Source organism: Mustelus asterias, unplaced genomic scaffold, assembly GCF_964213995.1.
Source record: "Mustelus asterias unplaced genomic scaffold, sMusAst1.hap1.1 HAP1_SCAFFOLD_348, whole genome shotgun sequence".
Taxonomy (NCBI): domain Eukaryota; kingdom Metazoa; phylum Chordata; class Chondrichthyes; order Carcharhiniformes; family Triakidae; genus Mustelus; species Mustelus asterias.
This window is the reverse complement of record NW_027590307.1, coordinates 448384-465000: the sequence shown is the minus strand read 5'-3', so window position 1 is coordinate 465000 and position 16617 is coordinate 448384. Positions and strand designations below refer to the sequence as shown.

The window sequence follows — 16617 nt, the reverse complement described above, 5'->3', positions numbered from 1 at the left end:
GTGAATCCCCCTCCGATAGGGGAACAGGCTGCCCGGTGTGAGTCGATGGGGAGAGGTGGGTGAGGGGGTTCATCCCCCTCTGATAGGGGAACAGGCTGCCCGGTGTGTGTGAATGGGGAGAGGTGGGTGAGAGGGTTAATCCCCCTCCGATAGGGAACAGGCTGTCCGGTGTGTGTGAATGGGGAGAGGTGGGTGAGAGGGTTAATATCTGCGAGTTATATATTTGACAGGAAATACGAGCCCACCAGAAAGATGTTTATCTTGGACTGAACAGAGGAAAAGTGGAATCTCGTAAGGAAATGCCAGTGAGTAGTAATTTAAATTCCATTACTTTCTCAAAACTCTCAGAAATAGTTTTAAATCTGCTTTCTGCGTTTGATGGGGACAGTGTCGAGAGAGATTTATTCGGTATCTAACCCCGTGCTGTACCTGTCCTGAGAGTGTTTGATGGGGACAGTGTAGAGGGAGGTTTACTCTGTATCTAACCCCGTGCTGTACCTGTCCTGAGAGTGTTTGATGGGGACAGTGTAGAGGGAGGTTTACTCTGTATCTAACCCCGTGCTGTACCTGTCCTGGGAGTTTTTGATGTGGTAAGAAGTCTCACAACACCAGTTTAAAGTCCAAGGTTTATTTGGTAGCACAAGCCACTAGCTTTCGGAGCGCTGCTCCTTCGTCAGGTAAGTGGGAGTTCTGTTCACAAACAGGGCATATAAAGACACAAACTCAATTTACAGAATAATGATTGGAATGCGAGTCTTTACAGCTAATCAAGTCTTAAAGGTACAGACAATGTGAGTGGAGAGAGCATTAAGCACAGGTTGAAGAGATGTGTGTTGTCTCCAGACAGGACAGGTAGTGAGATTTTGCAAGTCCAGGCAAGTCGTGGGGGGTTACAGATAGTGTGACATGAACCCAAGATCCCGGTTGAGGCCGTCCTCATGTGTGCGGAACTTGGCTATCAGTTTCTGCTCAGCGACTCTGCGTTGTCGTGTGTCGTGAAGGCCGCCTTGGAGAACGCTTACCTGAAGGTCAGAGGCCGAATGCCCGTGACCACTGAAGTGTTCCCCAACAGGAAGAGAACAGTCTTGCCTGGTGATTGTCGAGCGGTGTTCATTCATCCGTTGTCGTAGCGTCTGCATGGTTTCCCCAATGTACCATGCCTCGGGACATCCTTTCCTGCAGCGTATCAGGTAGACATGTTGGTCGAGTTGCAAGAGTATGTTCCGTGTACCTGGTGGATGGTGTTCTCACGTGAGATGATGGCATCCGTGTCGATGATCCGGCACGTCTTGCAGAGGTTGCTGTGGCAGGGTTGTGTGGTGTCGTGGTCACTGTTCTCCTGAAGGCTGGGTAGTTTGCTGCGGACAATGGTCTGTTTGAGGTTGCGTGGTTGTTTGAAGGCAAGAAGTGGGGGTGTGGGGATGGCCTTGGCGAGATGTTCATCTTCATCAATGACATGTTGAAGGCTCCGGAGGAGATGTCGTAGCTTCTCCGCTCCGGGGAAGTACTGGACGACGAAGGATACTCTGTCCACCATGTCCCGTCTTCTGAGGAGGTCGGTGCGGTTTTTCACTGTGGCTGTCAGAACTATCGATCGATGAGTCGAGCGCCATATCCTGTTCTTATGAGGGCATCTTTCAGTGTCTGGAGGTGTCTGTTGCGATCCTCCTCATCCGAGCAGATCCTGTGTATTCGGAGGGCTTGTCCGTAGTGGATGGCTTCTTTAACGTGTTTAGGGTGGAAGCTGGAGAAGTGGAGCATCGTGAGGTTATCCGTGGGCTTGCGGTACAGTGAGGTGCTGAGGTGACCGTCCTTAATGGAGATGCGTGTGTCCAAGAATGCAACTGATTCCGGAGAGTAGTCCATGGTGAGTCTGATGGTGGGATGGAACTTGTTGATGTGATCATAGAGTTGTTTCAGTGATTGTTCACCATGAGTCTAAAGGAAGAAAATGTCATCGATGTATCTAGTTTATAGCCCACCATCAGACTCACCATGGGCTACTCTCCGGAATCGGTTGCATTCTTGGACACAAGCGTCTCCATTAAGGACGGTCGACTCATCGATCGACAGTTCCGACGCGCCACAGTGAAAAACCACACCGAACTCCTCAGAAGACAAACACGGGACACAGTGGACAGAGTACCCTTCCCCGGACTGGAGAAGCTACGACATCTCCTCCAGAGCCTTCAACATGTCATTGATGAAGACGAACATGTCGCCAAGGCCATCCCCACACCCCCACCTCTTGCCATCAAATAACCGCACAACCTCAAACAGACCATTGTCCGCAGCAAACTACCCAGCCTTCAGGAGAACAGTGACCACGGCACCACACAACCCTGCCACAGCAACCTCTGCAAGACGTGCTGGACCATCGACACGGATGCCATCATCTCACGTGAGAACACCATCCACCAGGTACACGGTACATACTCTTGCAACTCGGCCAACGTTGTCTAGCTGATACGCTGCAGGAAAGGATATCCCGAGGCATGGTACACTGGGGAAACCATGCAGACGCTGCGACAACGGATGAATGAACGGTAGCACGGCGGCACGGTAGCAGTGGTTAGCACTGCTGCTTCACAGCTCCAGGGTCCCGAGTTCGATTCCTGGCTTGGGTCACTGTCTGTGTGGAGTTTGCACATTCTCCTCGTGTCTGCGTTGGTTTCCTCCGGGTGCTCCGGTTTCCCCCCACAGTCCAAAGATGTGCGATTAGGTTGATTGGCCATGCTAAAATTGCCCCTTAGTGTCCTGAGATGTGTAGGTTAGAGGGATTAGCGGGTAAAATATGTAGTGATATGGGGGTAGGGCCTGGGTGAGATTGTGGTCGGTGCAGACTCGATGGGCCGAACGGCCTCTTTCTGCACTGTAGGGTTTCTATGATTCTATGAACATCACTCGACAATCACCAGGCAAGACTGTTCTCTTCCTGTTGGGGAGCACTTCAGCAGTCACGGGCATTCGGCCTCTGATCTTCGGGTAAGCGTTCTCCAAGGTGCCCTTCACGACACACGACAGCGCAAAGTCGCTGAGCAGAAACTGATAGCCAAGTTCCGCACACATGAGGACGGCCTCAACCGGGATATTGGGTTCATGTCACACTAACTGTAACCCCCATGACTTGCCTGGACTTGCAAAATCTCACTATCTGTCCTGTTTGGAGACAATACACATCTCTTTAACCTGTGCTTAACCCTCTCTCCACTCACATTGTCTGTACCTTTAAGACTTGTTTAGCTGTAAAGACTCGCATTCCAATCATTATTCTGTAAATTGAGTTTGTGTCTTTATATGCCCTATTTGTGAACAGAATTCCCACTCACCTGATGAAGGAGCAGCGCTCCGAAAGCTTGTGGTGTTTGCTACCAAATAAACCTGTTGGACTTTAACCTGGTGTTGTGAGACTTCTTACTGTGTTTACCCCAGTCCAACGCCGGCATCTCCACATCGTGTTTGATGGGGACAGTGTAGAGGGAGGTTTACTCTGTATCTAACCCCCTGCTGTACCTGTCCTGGGAGTGTTTGATGTGGACAGTGTTGAGGGAGCTTTACTCTGTATCTAACCCCGTGCTGTACCTGTCCTGGGAGTGTTTGATGGGGACAGTGTTGAGGGAGCTTTACTCTGTATCTAACCCCGTGCTGTACCTGTCCTGGGAGTGTTTGATGGGGACAGTGTTGAGGGAGCTTTACTCTCTATCTAACCCCGTGCTGTAGCTGTCCTGGGAGTGTTTGATGGGGACAATGTAGAGGGAGATTTATTCTGTATCTAACCCCGTGCTGTACCTGTCCTGGGAGTGTTTGATGGGGACAGTGTAGAGGGAGCTTTACTCTGTATCTAACCCCCTGCTGTACCTGTCCTGGGAGTGTTTGATGGGGGCAGTGTAGAGGGAGCTTTACTCTGTATCTAACCCCGTGCTGTACCTGTCCTGGGAGTGTTTGATGGGGACAGTGTAGAGGGAGATTTACTCTGTATCTAACCCCGTACTGTACCTGTCCTGGGAGTGTTTGTTGGGGACAGTGTAGAGGGAGCTTTACTCTGTATCTAACCCCGTGCTGTACCTGTCCTGGGAGTGTTTGATGTGGACAGTGTAGAGGGAGCTTTCATTTTCCGCAGTTACTGGAGACTTGTACTGAATGATCTCTGGCCACTCGATCAATATATTGATTGGAATGTGTGAGATGTGTTGGTGGCATTTACCAAAATTTAATCTGTCTCCTCCTCTCCTCCCTCATACAGAAAGAAGAAGGAATCTACACGGTGAGAACATTCATTCTCTCTCTCTGCCCCTCTGTCACTTGTGTGTAACATTATCTCTAACCTGTCTGTCTCTCTCTCTCTCTCTGTCCATCTGTCCCCCTCTCTGTCCTTCTATCTGTCTCTCTCTGTCTCTGTCTCTCTCTCTCTGTGTCTCTCTCCCTCTCTCTGTCTCTCTTCTCTCTGTCTGTGTCTCTCTCCATCTCTGTCTCTCTCTCTCCCTGTCTGTCTCTCTCTCTGTAAAACATTATCTCTAACCTGTCTGTCTCTCTCTCTCTCTCTCTTTGTCTCTCCTCGTCTTGTCTCTCTGTCTCTGTCCCTGTCTTTATCTCTCTCTCTGTCTCTCTCTCTCTATGTCTCTGTCGCTCTCTCTTCTCCCTCCCTCTCTGTTTCTGTCTCTCTGTCTCTCTGTAAAACATTATCTCTAACCTGTCTCACTCTCTCTCTCTGTCCCTCTGTCTCTGTCTCTCTGTAAAACATTATCTCTAACCTGTCTGTCTGTCTCTCTCTCTCTGTCCATCTGTCCCCCTCTCTGTCCTTCTCTCTGTCCCTCTCTCTGTCTCTGTCTCTCTGTCTCTCTCCCTCTCTCTCTGTCTGTCTCTCTCTGTAAAACATTATCTCTAACCTGTCTATCTCTCTCTCTCTGTCTCCCCTAGTCTCGTCTCTCTGTCTCTCTCTCTCTCTGTCCCTGTCTTTATCTCTCTCTCTGTCTCACTCTCTCTATGTCTCTGTCCCTCTCTCTTCTCCCTCCCTCTCTCTGTCTCTCTCTCTCTCTCTGTCCTTCTCTCTGTCTCTCTCCCTTTCTGTCTCTGTCTCTCTGTAAAACATTATCTCTAACCTGTCTCTCTCTCTCTCTGTGTGTCTCTCTCTCTGTCTCTCTCTTTCTCTGTCCCTCTCTTTCTCTGTCCCTCTCTGTGTCTCTCTGTAAAACATTATCTCTAACCTGTCTGTCTGTCTCTCTCATCCCATCTGCTGCAGGGTCTGGAAGGACGGCAGCTTGATACCTACGAGTCTCTGCAGCCTCAGAAGTTTCACAAGCCGGAGTGAGCTGCTGATCTGCCCCTGGCTCCTCCCTCCCAGTATTGGGAAGTGGAGTGTCGGGGGTCAGGAGGGAGTGAGTCAGAGCCAGCCACTCTCTGGTCAGACTAACATCAGCAATGGTTCACCAACCTCTATGTATCCATGTTTCAGCAATCCAGCCGCGCTTTCAATGTGTGATCTCGTCAAATGTCAAAAACACGTCCGAGGGTCAGGTCCCTCTCTCTGAGAACAGGAGGAGGCCATTCAGCCCCTCTAGAACCTGTTACACAGGAACAGGAGGAGGCCATTCAGCCCCTCTAGAAACTGTTACACAGGAACAGGAGGAGGTCATTCAGCCCCTCTTAAGCCCGTAACACAGGAACAGGAGGAGGCCATTCAGCCCCTCTAGAACCTGTTACACAGGAACAGGAGGAGGTCATTCACTTCTCGAGACAACTTCTTTGGCATTAATTTGTATTAAAATGCTTTTCAGATGCTCTTGGGTGCCTTATATGAGGAAGCTGCATTGGGATGGAGGGGGGAGTCAGTGAGGGGCATTTGGGGGGTGGTTGGGGACAGAAGATGTACAGGAAGGTGATAAAATGCCACAGGCTGCGAGGCTCACCCAGTCAAACAGCTTGCTGCTCAATAAACTTCTGTTTCCCTTACTTCTTTCCGATTGGATCATGAATTCTAATTTTGCAATAAACTGAGTTGAAGAGGAGCCTGTTGTTAAAGAGTCTTCTGGAATTGCGTGAGTTAACTGTGTGGCCTGATTTGTGGAAGTACAGCCCCAGATGTTGCAGCTCAAATACACAAGAGTAGGCCGCACAGGCCCACAATCCTGCTCCACCGCACAATAAGATCAGGTCTGATACGATTGAGTCAACTCCACTTTCCAGTCCTGCCCACCCCTCCCCGCCCCAAACCCCAAACCCCACCGCTCCGCCCCCGTCCCCCCGCCAAACCCCACCGCTCTGCCCCCGCCCCAAACCCCAAACCCCACCGCCCCCGCCCCCGTCCCCCCCGCCAAACCCCACCGCACCGCCCCCCCGCCCCAAACCCCAAACCCCACCGCTCCGCCCCCCCCACCAAACCCCACCGCTCCGCCCCCCCGCCAAACCCCACCGCTCCGCCCCCGTCCTCCCCGCCAAACCCCACCGCTCCGCCCCCCCGCCAAACCCCACCGCTCCGCCCCCCGCCAAACCCCACCGCTCCGCCCCCCCGCCAAACCCCACCGCTCCGCCCCCCGCCAAACCCCACCGCTCCGCCCCCATCCCCCCCGCCAAACCCCACCGCTCCGCCCCCGTCCCCCCCCGCCAAACCCCACCGCTCCGCCCCCGTCCCCCCCGCCAAACCCCACCGCTCCGCCCCCCGCCAAACCCCACCGCTCCACCCCCGCCCCCCCCGCCAAACCCCACCGCTCCGCCCCCGTCCCCCCCGCCAAACCCCACCGCTCCACCCTCCCGCCAAACCCCACCGCTCCGCCCCCGTCCCCCCCGCCAAACCCCACCGCTCCACCCCCCTCGCCAAACCCCACCACTCCACCCCCGCCCCCCGCCAAACCCCACCGCTCCGCCCCCCCCGCCAAACCCCACCCCTCCGCCCCCGCAATAAACCTCAACTCCCTTATCGATAAGATTCTGGCTTGAATGTATTCAATTACCTCCAAGAGCCTCCACTGCTCTCTGCAGTCAAACCCAGAGCAAACCACGGCCCAGGCCGTGCAGTCAAACCCGGAACCTGAGGCCCAGGCCGTGCCATCAAACCCAGAGCCTGAGGCCCAGGCCGTGCAGTCAAACCCGGAACCCGAGGCCCAGGCTGTGCTGTCAAACCCGGAGCCCGAGGCCCAGGCTGTGCTGTCAAACCCGGAGCCCGAGGCCCAGGCTGTGCAGTCAAACCCAGAGCCTGAGGCCCAGGCTGTGCAGTCAAACCCGGAGCCTGAAGCCCAGGCTGTGCAGTCAAACCCAGAGCCTGAGGACCAGACCGAGCAGTCAAACCCAGAGCCTGAGGCCCAGGCTGTGCCATCTAACCCACAGCCTGAAGCCCAGGCTGTGCCATCAATCCCGGAGCCTGTGGCCCAGGCTGTGCCCTCTAACCCAGAGCCTGAGGCCCAAGCTGTGCCCTCTAACCCAGAGCCTGAGGCCCAGACCGTGCCGTCAAACCAGGAGTCTGAGGCCCAGGCTGTGCCCTCTAACCCAGAGCCTGAGGCCCAGACCGTGCCGTCAAACCCGGAGTCTGAGGCCCAGGCTGTGCCCTCTAACCTGGAGCCTGAGGCCCAGACCATGCCGTCAAACCCGGAGCCTGAGGCCCAGGCTGTGCAGTCAAACCCGGAGCCTGAGGCCCAGGCTGTGCAGTCAAACCCAGAGCCTGAGGACCAGACCGTGCCGTCAAACCCGGAGTCTGAGGCCCAGACCGTGCCGTCAAATCCGGAGCCTGAGGCCCAGACCGTGCCGTCTAACCCGGAGCCTGAGGCTCAGGCTGTGCTGTCAAACCTGGAGCCTGAGGCCCAGGCTGTGCCATCAAACCCAGAGCCTGAGGCCCAGGCTGTGCTGTCAAACCCGGAGCCTGAGGCTCAGGCTGTGCTGTCAAACCTGGAGCCTGAGGCCCAGGATGTGCAGCCTAACCCACAGTCTGAGGCACAGACTGTTCTGTCGAACCCAGAGCCTGAGGCCGCGGTTTATTTGCTGGTAAAAAGAAACTGGAACGACAGCCCCAAGTAGCCTGGTCCAGAACAACAGCCTTCATACTTTATGGCCTAAGCCAGAATGACAGCTCCAGGCTGTGCAGGTTCACCCAGAACTGGAGTCCCAGGATGTGCAGCCTAATCCACACAGAACTAAGGCTTTGTGGCCTAACCAGAGCTTGAATATTTTACTGCCTAACTGGGAGTTATAGCCCCAGCTAAGCTTTTGAGGCCTAACGTGGAATGAGAGTCCAGGGATGTGCAACCCAATAGAGACCGAGGTTATGCTTCACAACCTTTAAAAGGTACGTGGACGAGCACTTGAAACGTCATAACAGTCAAGACTGTTGTTTAAAACTTTGTGTTTTAACCTCTGTAGCGAATAAAGACACAAAGTCAACTTTACATACTTAAACACAGTTTCTTTTATTCTGTAGCTACTTAAACAATAGTAAATATTTGCACAAACCAAATGCTCACTACTTGGTACTTTGTTTAATTTAAGGTTGATTTCCATTTGCAATTAAAACCTGGCCAGAATTTTGTTGGCACATGGAATCAGTTGTGTTCTCTTCTCCTTCCGGATGTTGTCCCTCCTTGTGAGCTTGGTTCCCGGGTTCTTCACACTGCCTTTCTAAACAGGCTCCTTTGTGTCAGCAGAGTCCCTTGGTAACCAGCCAATGAATTGATCAGAACCCCAATTGCACTGTTTAATTTGGCCAATCAAATACAGGCGGAGTCGTGGCGTTGGTCACTCCAGACTTCCTCACGTGTTGTCAGCTCCTTAAGTCCACATTGTTTACATTCCAATGCCCAGCCAAGGAACATTGGCTCCAAGCGTCTGTAAAGAACTCCTCACTGCCAAGGACAGGCCATTAAATCTTGACACCCTGTGTCCTCTAACAAGTTCCAGGTCACAAGACATCCCAGTATCGTGAAAAAACAACTTTAACCAAAAATCAGGTTTGCTTGATTGAAGCTCTTTCAGCTTATTAAAAGTTAAAACTCTGTAGACCATTCAGCCACAAGGCTATGGGCCAAGTGCTGGAAAGTGGGATTTGTGTAGATTTAGTATAGTTTTGTTGGTGCAGGCTCGATGGGATGAAGGGCCTCTTCTATACTGACCCTTGATGCCATTAAAATCTAAAAAATTATCTCTTGAATACATTCAGTGACTTGGCCTCCGCAGAGAATTCCACGCATTCACTGTCCTCTGAGTGAAGACATTTCTCCTCAGCTCAATCCTAAATGGTCTACCCTGTATCCTGAGACTGTGACCCCTGGCTCTAGATTCCCCATGTGGAGATGCCAGCGTTGGACTGGGGTAAACACAGTAAGAAGTTTAACAACACCAGGTTAAAGTCCAACAGGTTTACTTTAACCTGGTGTTGTTAAACCTCTTACTCTAGATTCCCCAACCAGGGAAAACATCCTTCCAGCATCTAGTGTGTCCAGCCCTGTTAGAAATTTCTACGTTTCAATCGGATCTCCTCTCATCCTTCTGAATTCTAGTGAATACAGGCCCGGTTAAACCAATCTCTCCTCATAGGACAGTGCCGCCAACCCCAGTATCAGCCTAGTGAACCTCTGCTGCACTCCCTCAATGACAAGTATATCCTTTCTTAGGTAGGGGGACCTAAACTGCACGGAATACTCCAGGTGTGGTCTCACCAAGGCCCCGTGTAACTGCAGCAAGACATCCCTACTTCTGAACTCAAATTCTCTTGCAATGAAAGCCAAGCTACCATTTGCTTTCCTAATTGCTTGCTGGATCACCCTCTCCACTTTCATTCATTGGTTTACAAGGACATCCGGGTCCCAGTGGTGAGCGCTGCTGCCTCACAGCACCAGGGACCCGGGTTCAATTCCGGCCTCGGGTCACTGTCTGTATGGGGTTTGCACATTCTCCCCATGTCTGCGTGGGTTTCCTCCGGGTGCTCCGGTTTCTCCCCACACTCCAAAGATGTACGGGTTAGGTTGATTGGCCATGCTAAAAATTAACCTGAGTGCTGTTGGACTTTAACCTGGTGTTGTTAGACTTCTTACTGTGTCACAGGATGAGCAGGGTAAATATGTGGGGTTATGGGAATACGGTCTGAGTGGGATTGTGGTCGGTGCAAATTCGATGGGCCGAATGGCCTCCTTCTCCAATGTAGGATTCTATGATCCACACTTCCCAATATATCCCCATTTAAATGATACTCTTCCTTTCTGTTTCTCACACCAAAGTAGATAAGTTCAAATGTGGCCATGTTGTACTGAATCAGCCATGTGTTTTCCCACTCACTCAACTTGTCCAACTCACTGTGAAGCCTGGCCGTATCCTCCTCACAGCTCACAATTCTGCCCAGTTTTATCTTCTCCTCGGGAGAGTTCCAAAAACCACTTCAGCACATTGGTGTGAATATTTCACATGACTTGCTTCCTGCCTTCCCAGTGCCTCGAAGCCTTTTGGCGCATGTGCGAGTGAGCATCGAGTGGCTGCAGGCAGGTCCTCTGCCCCCCCCCCCCCTCCCCCCTCACTCAGGAGGAGGACCCAGCTTTGAGACCAATCTGATTGGCCAGCAGCTCTCTGGTGCCAGCCCCAACAGCGCTGCAGGTGGCCGGAGGAAGAACTGCAGGAGGTCATCTCAGGTTAAAGAACAAAGAACAAAGAACAGTACAGCACAGGAAACAGGCCCTTCGGCCCTCCAAGCCTGTGCCGCTCCTTGGTCCAACTAGACCAATCGTTTGTATCCCTCCATTCCCAGGCTGCTCATGTGACTATCCAGGTAAGTCTTAAACGATGTCAGCGTGCCTGCCTCCACCACCCTACTTGGCAGCGCATTCCAGGCCCCCACCACCCTCTGTGTAAAAAACGTCCCTCTAATATCTGAGTTATACTTCGCCCCTCTCATCTTGAGCCCGTGACCCCTCGTGAACGTCACTTCTGATCTGGGAAAAAGCTTCCCACTGTTCACCCTATCTATACCCTTCATAATCTTGTACACCTCTATTAGATCTCCCCTCATTCTCCGTCTTTCCAGGGAGAACAACCCCAGTTTACCCAATCTCTCCTCATAGCTAAGACCCTCCATACAAGGCAACATCCTGGTAAACCTTCTCTGCACTCTCTCTAACGCCTCCACGTCCTTCTGGTAGTGCGGCGACCAGAACTGGACGCAGTACTCCAAATGTGGCCTAACCAGCGTTCTATACAGCTGCATCATCAAACTCCAGCTTTTATACTCTATACCCCGTCCTATAAAGGCAAGCATACCATATGCCTTCTTCACCACCTTCTCCACCTGTGTTGCCACCTTCAAGGATTTGTGGACTTGCACACCTAGGTCCCTCTGTGTTTCTATACTCCTGATGACTCTGCCATTTATTGTATAACTCCTCCCTACATTATTTCTTCCAAAATGCATCACTTCGCATTTATCCGGATTAAACTCCATCTGCCACCTCTCCGCCCAATTTTCCAGCCTATCTATATCCTGCTGTGTTGCCCGACAATGCTCTTCGCTATCCGTAAGTCCAGCTGGGTACTGGAGGCCTGGGTAAGCTCACGGAGTCCCAGGGATGAGGGAGGACAGGGAAGGCACAGGGAGATGGAGGAGAGGGCGCGGAGGGATGATCTGGATCTCAAGGGTGAGGCTGGATATGGGAAGGGAGCAACTGAGCCTTAAGAATGATGGGGCTGCCGAACTTGAGAAGGGGGTTTCTGAATGAGGCATTCCCCCACCCTCTGGCTCTACTATCAATTCCCACCCGGGACCAAACTCTGTTGGTGTTCGGCCTTCCCCCACACGAGTTCAATCCTCCCGCCAGCCTAACCATTGAAGCTGGCCGGGAAACTGGCTGGCCAGTTTGGATCACTGTCTGTGTGGAGTTTGCACATTCTCCCCGTGTCTGCGTGGGTTTCCTCCGGGTGCTCCGGTTTCCTCCCACAGTCCAAAGATGTGTGGGTTAGGTGGATTGGACATGCTAAATTCTCCCTTAGTGTCAGGGGGGGACTAGTTAGGGTAAATACATGGGGTTATGGGGGTAGGGCCTGGGTAGTATTGTGGTCGGTGCAGACTCGATGGGCCAAATGGCCTCCTTCTGCTCTGTCGGGATTTTATGAAACAAGTCTTGAGAAGCTAAGAATTGGTCACTTCAGGGATTCAACTGCGGCAAGGGCGGGCTTCACATCCATGGCCTTGCCCGACCCAGTGTAAAATCAGGATAGGGCAGAGGGGAAGCTGGAGTGAATCATATCCTTTGCATTTCACACTCCACCTCATATAAAAACCCACGAGTGGTGAAGCACACAATATGGCCAGGGCCTGTTGCACTGACCTGAATTGCACTTAATTGTCCTTCATTGCGAGAGGGATGGAGTTTAAAAACAGCGAGGTTATGTTGCAGCTGTATAAGGTGTTGGTGAGGCCACACCTGGAGTACTGTGTACAGTTTTTGTCTCCTTACTTGAGAAAGGATATACTGGCACTGGAGGGGGTGCAGAGGAGATTCACCAGGTTGATTCCGGAGTTGAGAGGGTTGGCTTATGAGGAGAGACTGAGTAGACTGGGCCTATACTCATTGGAATTCAGAAGAATGAGGGGAGATTTTATAGAAACATATAAGATTATGAAGGGAATAGATAAGATAGAAGCAAGGAAGTTGTTTCCACTGGCGGGTGAAACTAGAACTAGGGGGCATAGCCTCAAAATAAGGGGGAGCAGGTTTAGGACTGAGTTGAGGAGGAACTTCTTCACACAAAGGGTTGTGAATCTGTGGAATTCCCTGCCCAGTGAAGCAGTTGAGGCTACCTCATGGAATGTTTTTAAGGCAAGGATAGATAAATTTTTGAACAGTAAAGGAATTAAGGGTTATGGTGAGCGGGCGGGTAAGTGGAGCTGAGTCCACAAAAAGATCAACCATGATCTTATTGAATGGTGGAGCAGGCTCGAGGGGCCAGATGGCCTACTCCTGCTCCTAGTTCTTATTTTCTTATGTTCTTAAGGAGCAAAGACATTTTCCGACAAGCCTAAAAATGCACAGGACAATGAATTATGAAACATTCCTTCTTGTTTATAACCCATAAAGGTGCACTATTCTCATTAATTGTACTTTTCCTGAGAGTGTTTGTCCATGTGACTGTGTGAGTGTGCCATACCATTAGATTTCAGAGTGAGGAGAGAATCTATTTTTATTCATTTACAGTATGTGGGCTAGGTCAGCATTTATTGCCCATCCCTAATTGCACCTTGAGAAGGTGGTGGTGAGCTGCTTTCTTGAACCACGGCAGTCCCTGAGGTGTAGGTACACCCCCAGTGCTGTTACGGAGGGATTTCCAAGATTTTGACCCAGCGACAGTGAAGGAACGGTGATATATTTCCAAGTCAGGATGGTGAGTGACTTGGAGGGGAATCTCCAGGTGGTGGTGTATGCTGGTATCTGCTGCTCTTGTTCTTCTGGATAGTAATGGTCATGGGTTTGGAAGGTGCTGTTGAAGGTGAGATCCTGTAGTGCATCTTGTAGATGGTACACACGGCTGTCACTGTGCATTGGTGGTGGAGGGAGTGAATGTTTGTGGAAGGGGTGCCAATCAAGTGGGTTTGCTTGAGTATTGAGCTTCTTGAGTGTTGTTGGAGCTGCACTCATCCAGGCAAGTGGAGAGTATTCAATTATACTCCTGACTTGTGCCTTGTAGATGGTGAACAGGCTTTGGAAAGTCAGGAGGTGAGTTACTCACTGCAGGATTCCCAGCCTCTAACCTGCCCTTGTAGCCACAGTATTTATATGGCTGGTCCAGTTCAGTTTCTGGTCAATGGTAACCTGCATAGAATCATACAGTGCAGAAGAGGCCCTTCGATCCACACTGCCACGTGTGAAGTCTGAACTCCCTCCCAATCCCATCTGCCAGCATTTGGCCCATAGCCCTGAATGTTATGGCGTGCCGAGTGCTCATCCAGATACTTCTTAAAGGATGTGAGGCATCCCGCCTCTACCACCCTCCCAGGCAGCGCATTCCAGACCGTCACCACCCTCTGGGTAAAAACCTTTTTCCTCACATCCCCCAAAACTTCCTGTCCCTCACCTTGAATCTATGTCCCCTTGTGGCTGATTCTTCAACTAAGGGGAACAGCTGCTCCTTATCCACTCTGTCCATGTCTCTCATAATCTTGTACAAGTCTGTTATACAAGCATGTTTCCAAGCATTCCAGTTTAAAGAGACAAACAAAGACAGTAATTCAATTATTCCTTTATTTAATACTTCTAGTACCAACTCAAACATAATCAGTTGCAACTCTTCACTGAATTTTGACTCTAACTGAACATCAACTTTCAACTGAACTTTAACTCTTAAACTGCACTTAAACTCGAACTGAACATCAATTTTAACTATTGAACTGAAAATAGATGCTACCGAGCTAGGAAAACCTTGGCCAAGAAATATCCTCGCTGTAGAGTCAATTTTCTTCTCTCTGAAGCATTCTTCAGGGTACAAGCTTTGTTGCGATGGTTATTCTCTTTGGAATCATAGCTGTCAAACAAAGGATTCACATATCTTTTATCCACAATTCTCCACTTGCTTTCGGAAGATTCTCTATCATCCGGCTAATTGTGTTACCAGAAACTTATCACATGGCTCGAACATCCAGTGAAATTACTTTTGAACGAAGCCATGATGCTTGAGTTCATTTTACATGTCCCAAACACAGCAGCCATAAATCGGAGCCACAATGTATCAGTTAATGTAAACAACTTCCCTGATCTGACCAACACAGGAAGCTTCAGATCACAGCTCCCAGACCAGAGCCTCTTTACGACCTGCATCTGGTTTTAATCTATACGTTGACCAAAATTCCCAGCATGCTTCACTCTCAGCCAGAATAGCCATTTTAAAGCCACTATTGCCATTCTTGTTGTGAAATCATTGTTGTAGCCGTTATTTTTCCGTCCACACCTCCATCAGGCCACCCCTCACTCTTCTCTGCTCCAACGAAAACAAAGTAAGAAGTCTCACAACACCAGGTTAAAGTCCAACAGGTTTATTTGGGAGCAAACGCCACTAGCTTTCGGAGCGCTGCTCCCTCGTCAGGTAAGTGGGAGTCCTGTTCACAAACAGGGCATACAGAGACACAAACTCAATTTACAAAATAATGGTTGGAATGCGAGTCTTTACAGCTAATCAAGTCTTAAAGGTACAGACAATGTGAGTGGAGAGAGCGTTAAGCACAGGTTAAAGAGATGTGTATTGTCTCCAGACAGGACAGTTAGTGAGATTTTGCAAGCCTAGGCAAGTCGTGGGGGTTACAGATAGTGTGACATGAAACCAAGATCCTGGTTTAGGCCGTCCTCACGTGTGCGGAACTTGGCTATCAGTTTCTGCTCAGCGACTCTGTGTTGTCGTGTGTTGTGAAGGCCGCCTTGGAGAACGCTTACCCGAAGGTCAGAGGCCGAATGCCCGTGACCGCGAAGTCCTCCCCAACAGGAAGAGAGCACTCTTGCCTGGTGATTGTCGAGCGGTGTTCATTCATCCATTGTCACAGCGTCTGCATGGTTTCCCCAATGTACCATGCCTCGGGACATCCTTTCCTGCAGCGTATCAGGTAGACAACGTTGGCCGAGTTGCAAGAGTATGTACCGTGTACCTGGTGGATGGTGTGCTGCGTGAGATGATGGCATCTGTGTCGATGATCCGGCACGTCTTGCAGAGGTTGCTGTGGCAGGGTTGCGTGTTGTTGTGGTCACTGTTCTCCTGAAGGCTGGGTAGTTTGCTGCGGACAATGGTCTGTTTGAGGTTACGCGGTTGTTTGAAGGCAAGATGTGGGGGTGTGGTGATGGCCTTGGCGAGATGTTTGTTTTCATCAATGACATGTTGAAGACTCCGGAGAAGATGTCGTAGCTTCTCTGCTCAACGAAAACAACCCAAGCTTACGCAACCTCTCTTCGTAACTTAAAGATTCCATCCCAGGCAACATCCTGGTGAATCTCCTCTGCACCCCCTCCAGTGCAATCACATCCTTCCTATTATGTGGTGACCAGAACTGCACACAGTACTCCAACTGTGGCCTTAGCAAAGTTCGATACAATCGCAACTCCCTGTTTTATAATCTATCTCTTGAGCTATGCTCCAGGATGTTGATAGTGGGGGACTGAGCGATGGTAATGCCATCGAATGTCAAGGGGCGATGGTTAGATCCTCCCCTGTTGGCCTTGGTCCTTGCCTGGCACGCATTGACTTGTGGCATGAATGTTTCCGGGCAGTAAACAACCCAATGTTGGATTTAGTATGCAACAGGCAACAGGCCAGTAACAATATGACAACTTCCTGGCAACGATAACGTTTCAGAAAGGACTATGCCTAATAAGAAAGAACATGAGATGGAGCCTGATCCTCGTAGACAACAGTGAGATTCTATTCTAAGATTCTTTTATACACTTGGGGTTACACCAGAAGAGTGTGGGACAGAGATTAGTGACCTCTCTCACCACATGGAGGATCAGAAGTGAAGAATTTGGTTACTGCCAGCGATCTAGAGTGAAGCTCCCTCTACACTGTCCCCATCAAACACTCCCAGGACAGGTACAGCACGGGGTTAGATACAGAGTAAATCTCCCTCTACACTGTCCCCATCAAACACTCCCAGGACAGGTACAGCATGGGGTTAGATAC

At 50.7% G+C, this 16617-nt stretch overlaps 1 protein-coding gene across 1 annotated transcript in view; it reads left to right on the top strand.

The window, feature by feature from the left end:
- Nucleotides 1-6004, top strand: part of fcer1g (Fc epsilon receptor IgFc epsilon receptor Ig) — a 28097-nt gene extending 22093 nt beyond the window's left edge. Inside the window, exons 4-6 of the mRNA XM_078204494.1 lie at nucleotides 231-305; nucleotides 4244-4264; nucleotides 5240-6004. Coding sequence (XP_078060620.1) covers nucleotides 231-305; nucleotides 4244-4264; nucleotides 5240-5308 — 165 coding nt within the window. The 3' untranslated portion in view covers nucleotides 5309-6004. The remainder of the gene's footprint in view (nucleotides 1-230; nucleotides 306-4243; nucleotides 4265-5239) is intronic.
- The last annotated feature ends 10613 nt before the right edge of the window (nucleotides 6005-16617 follow it).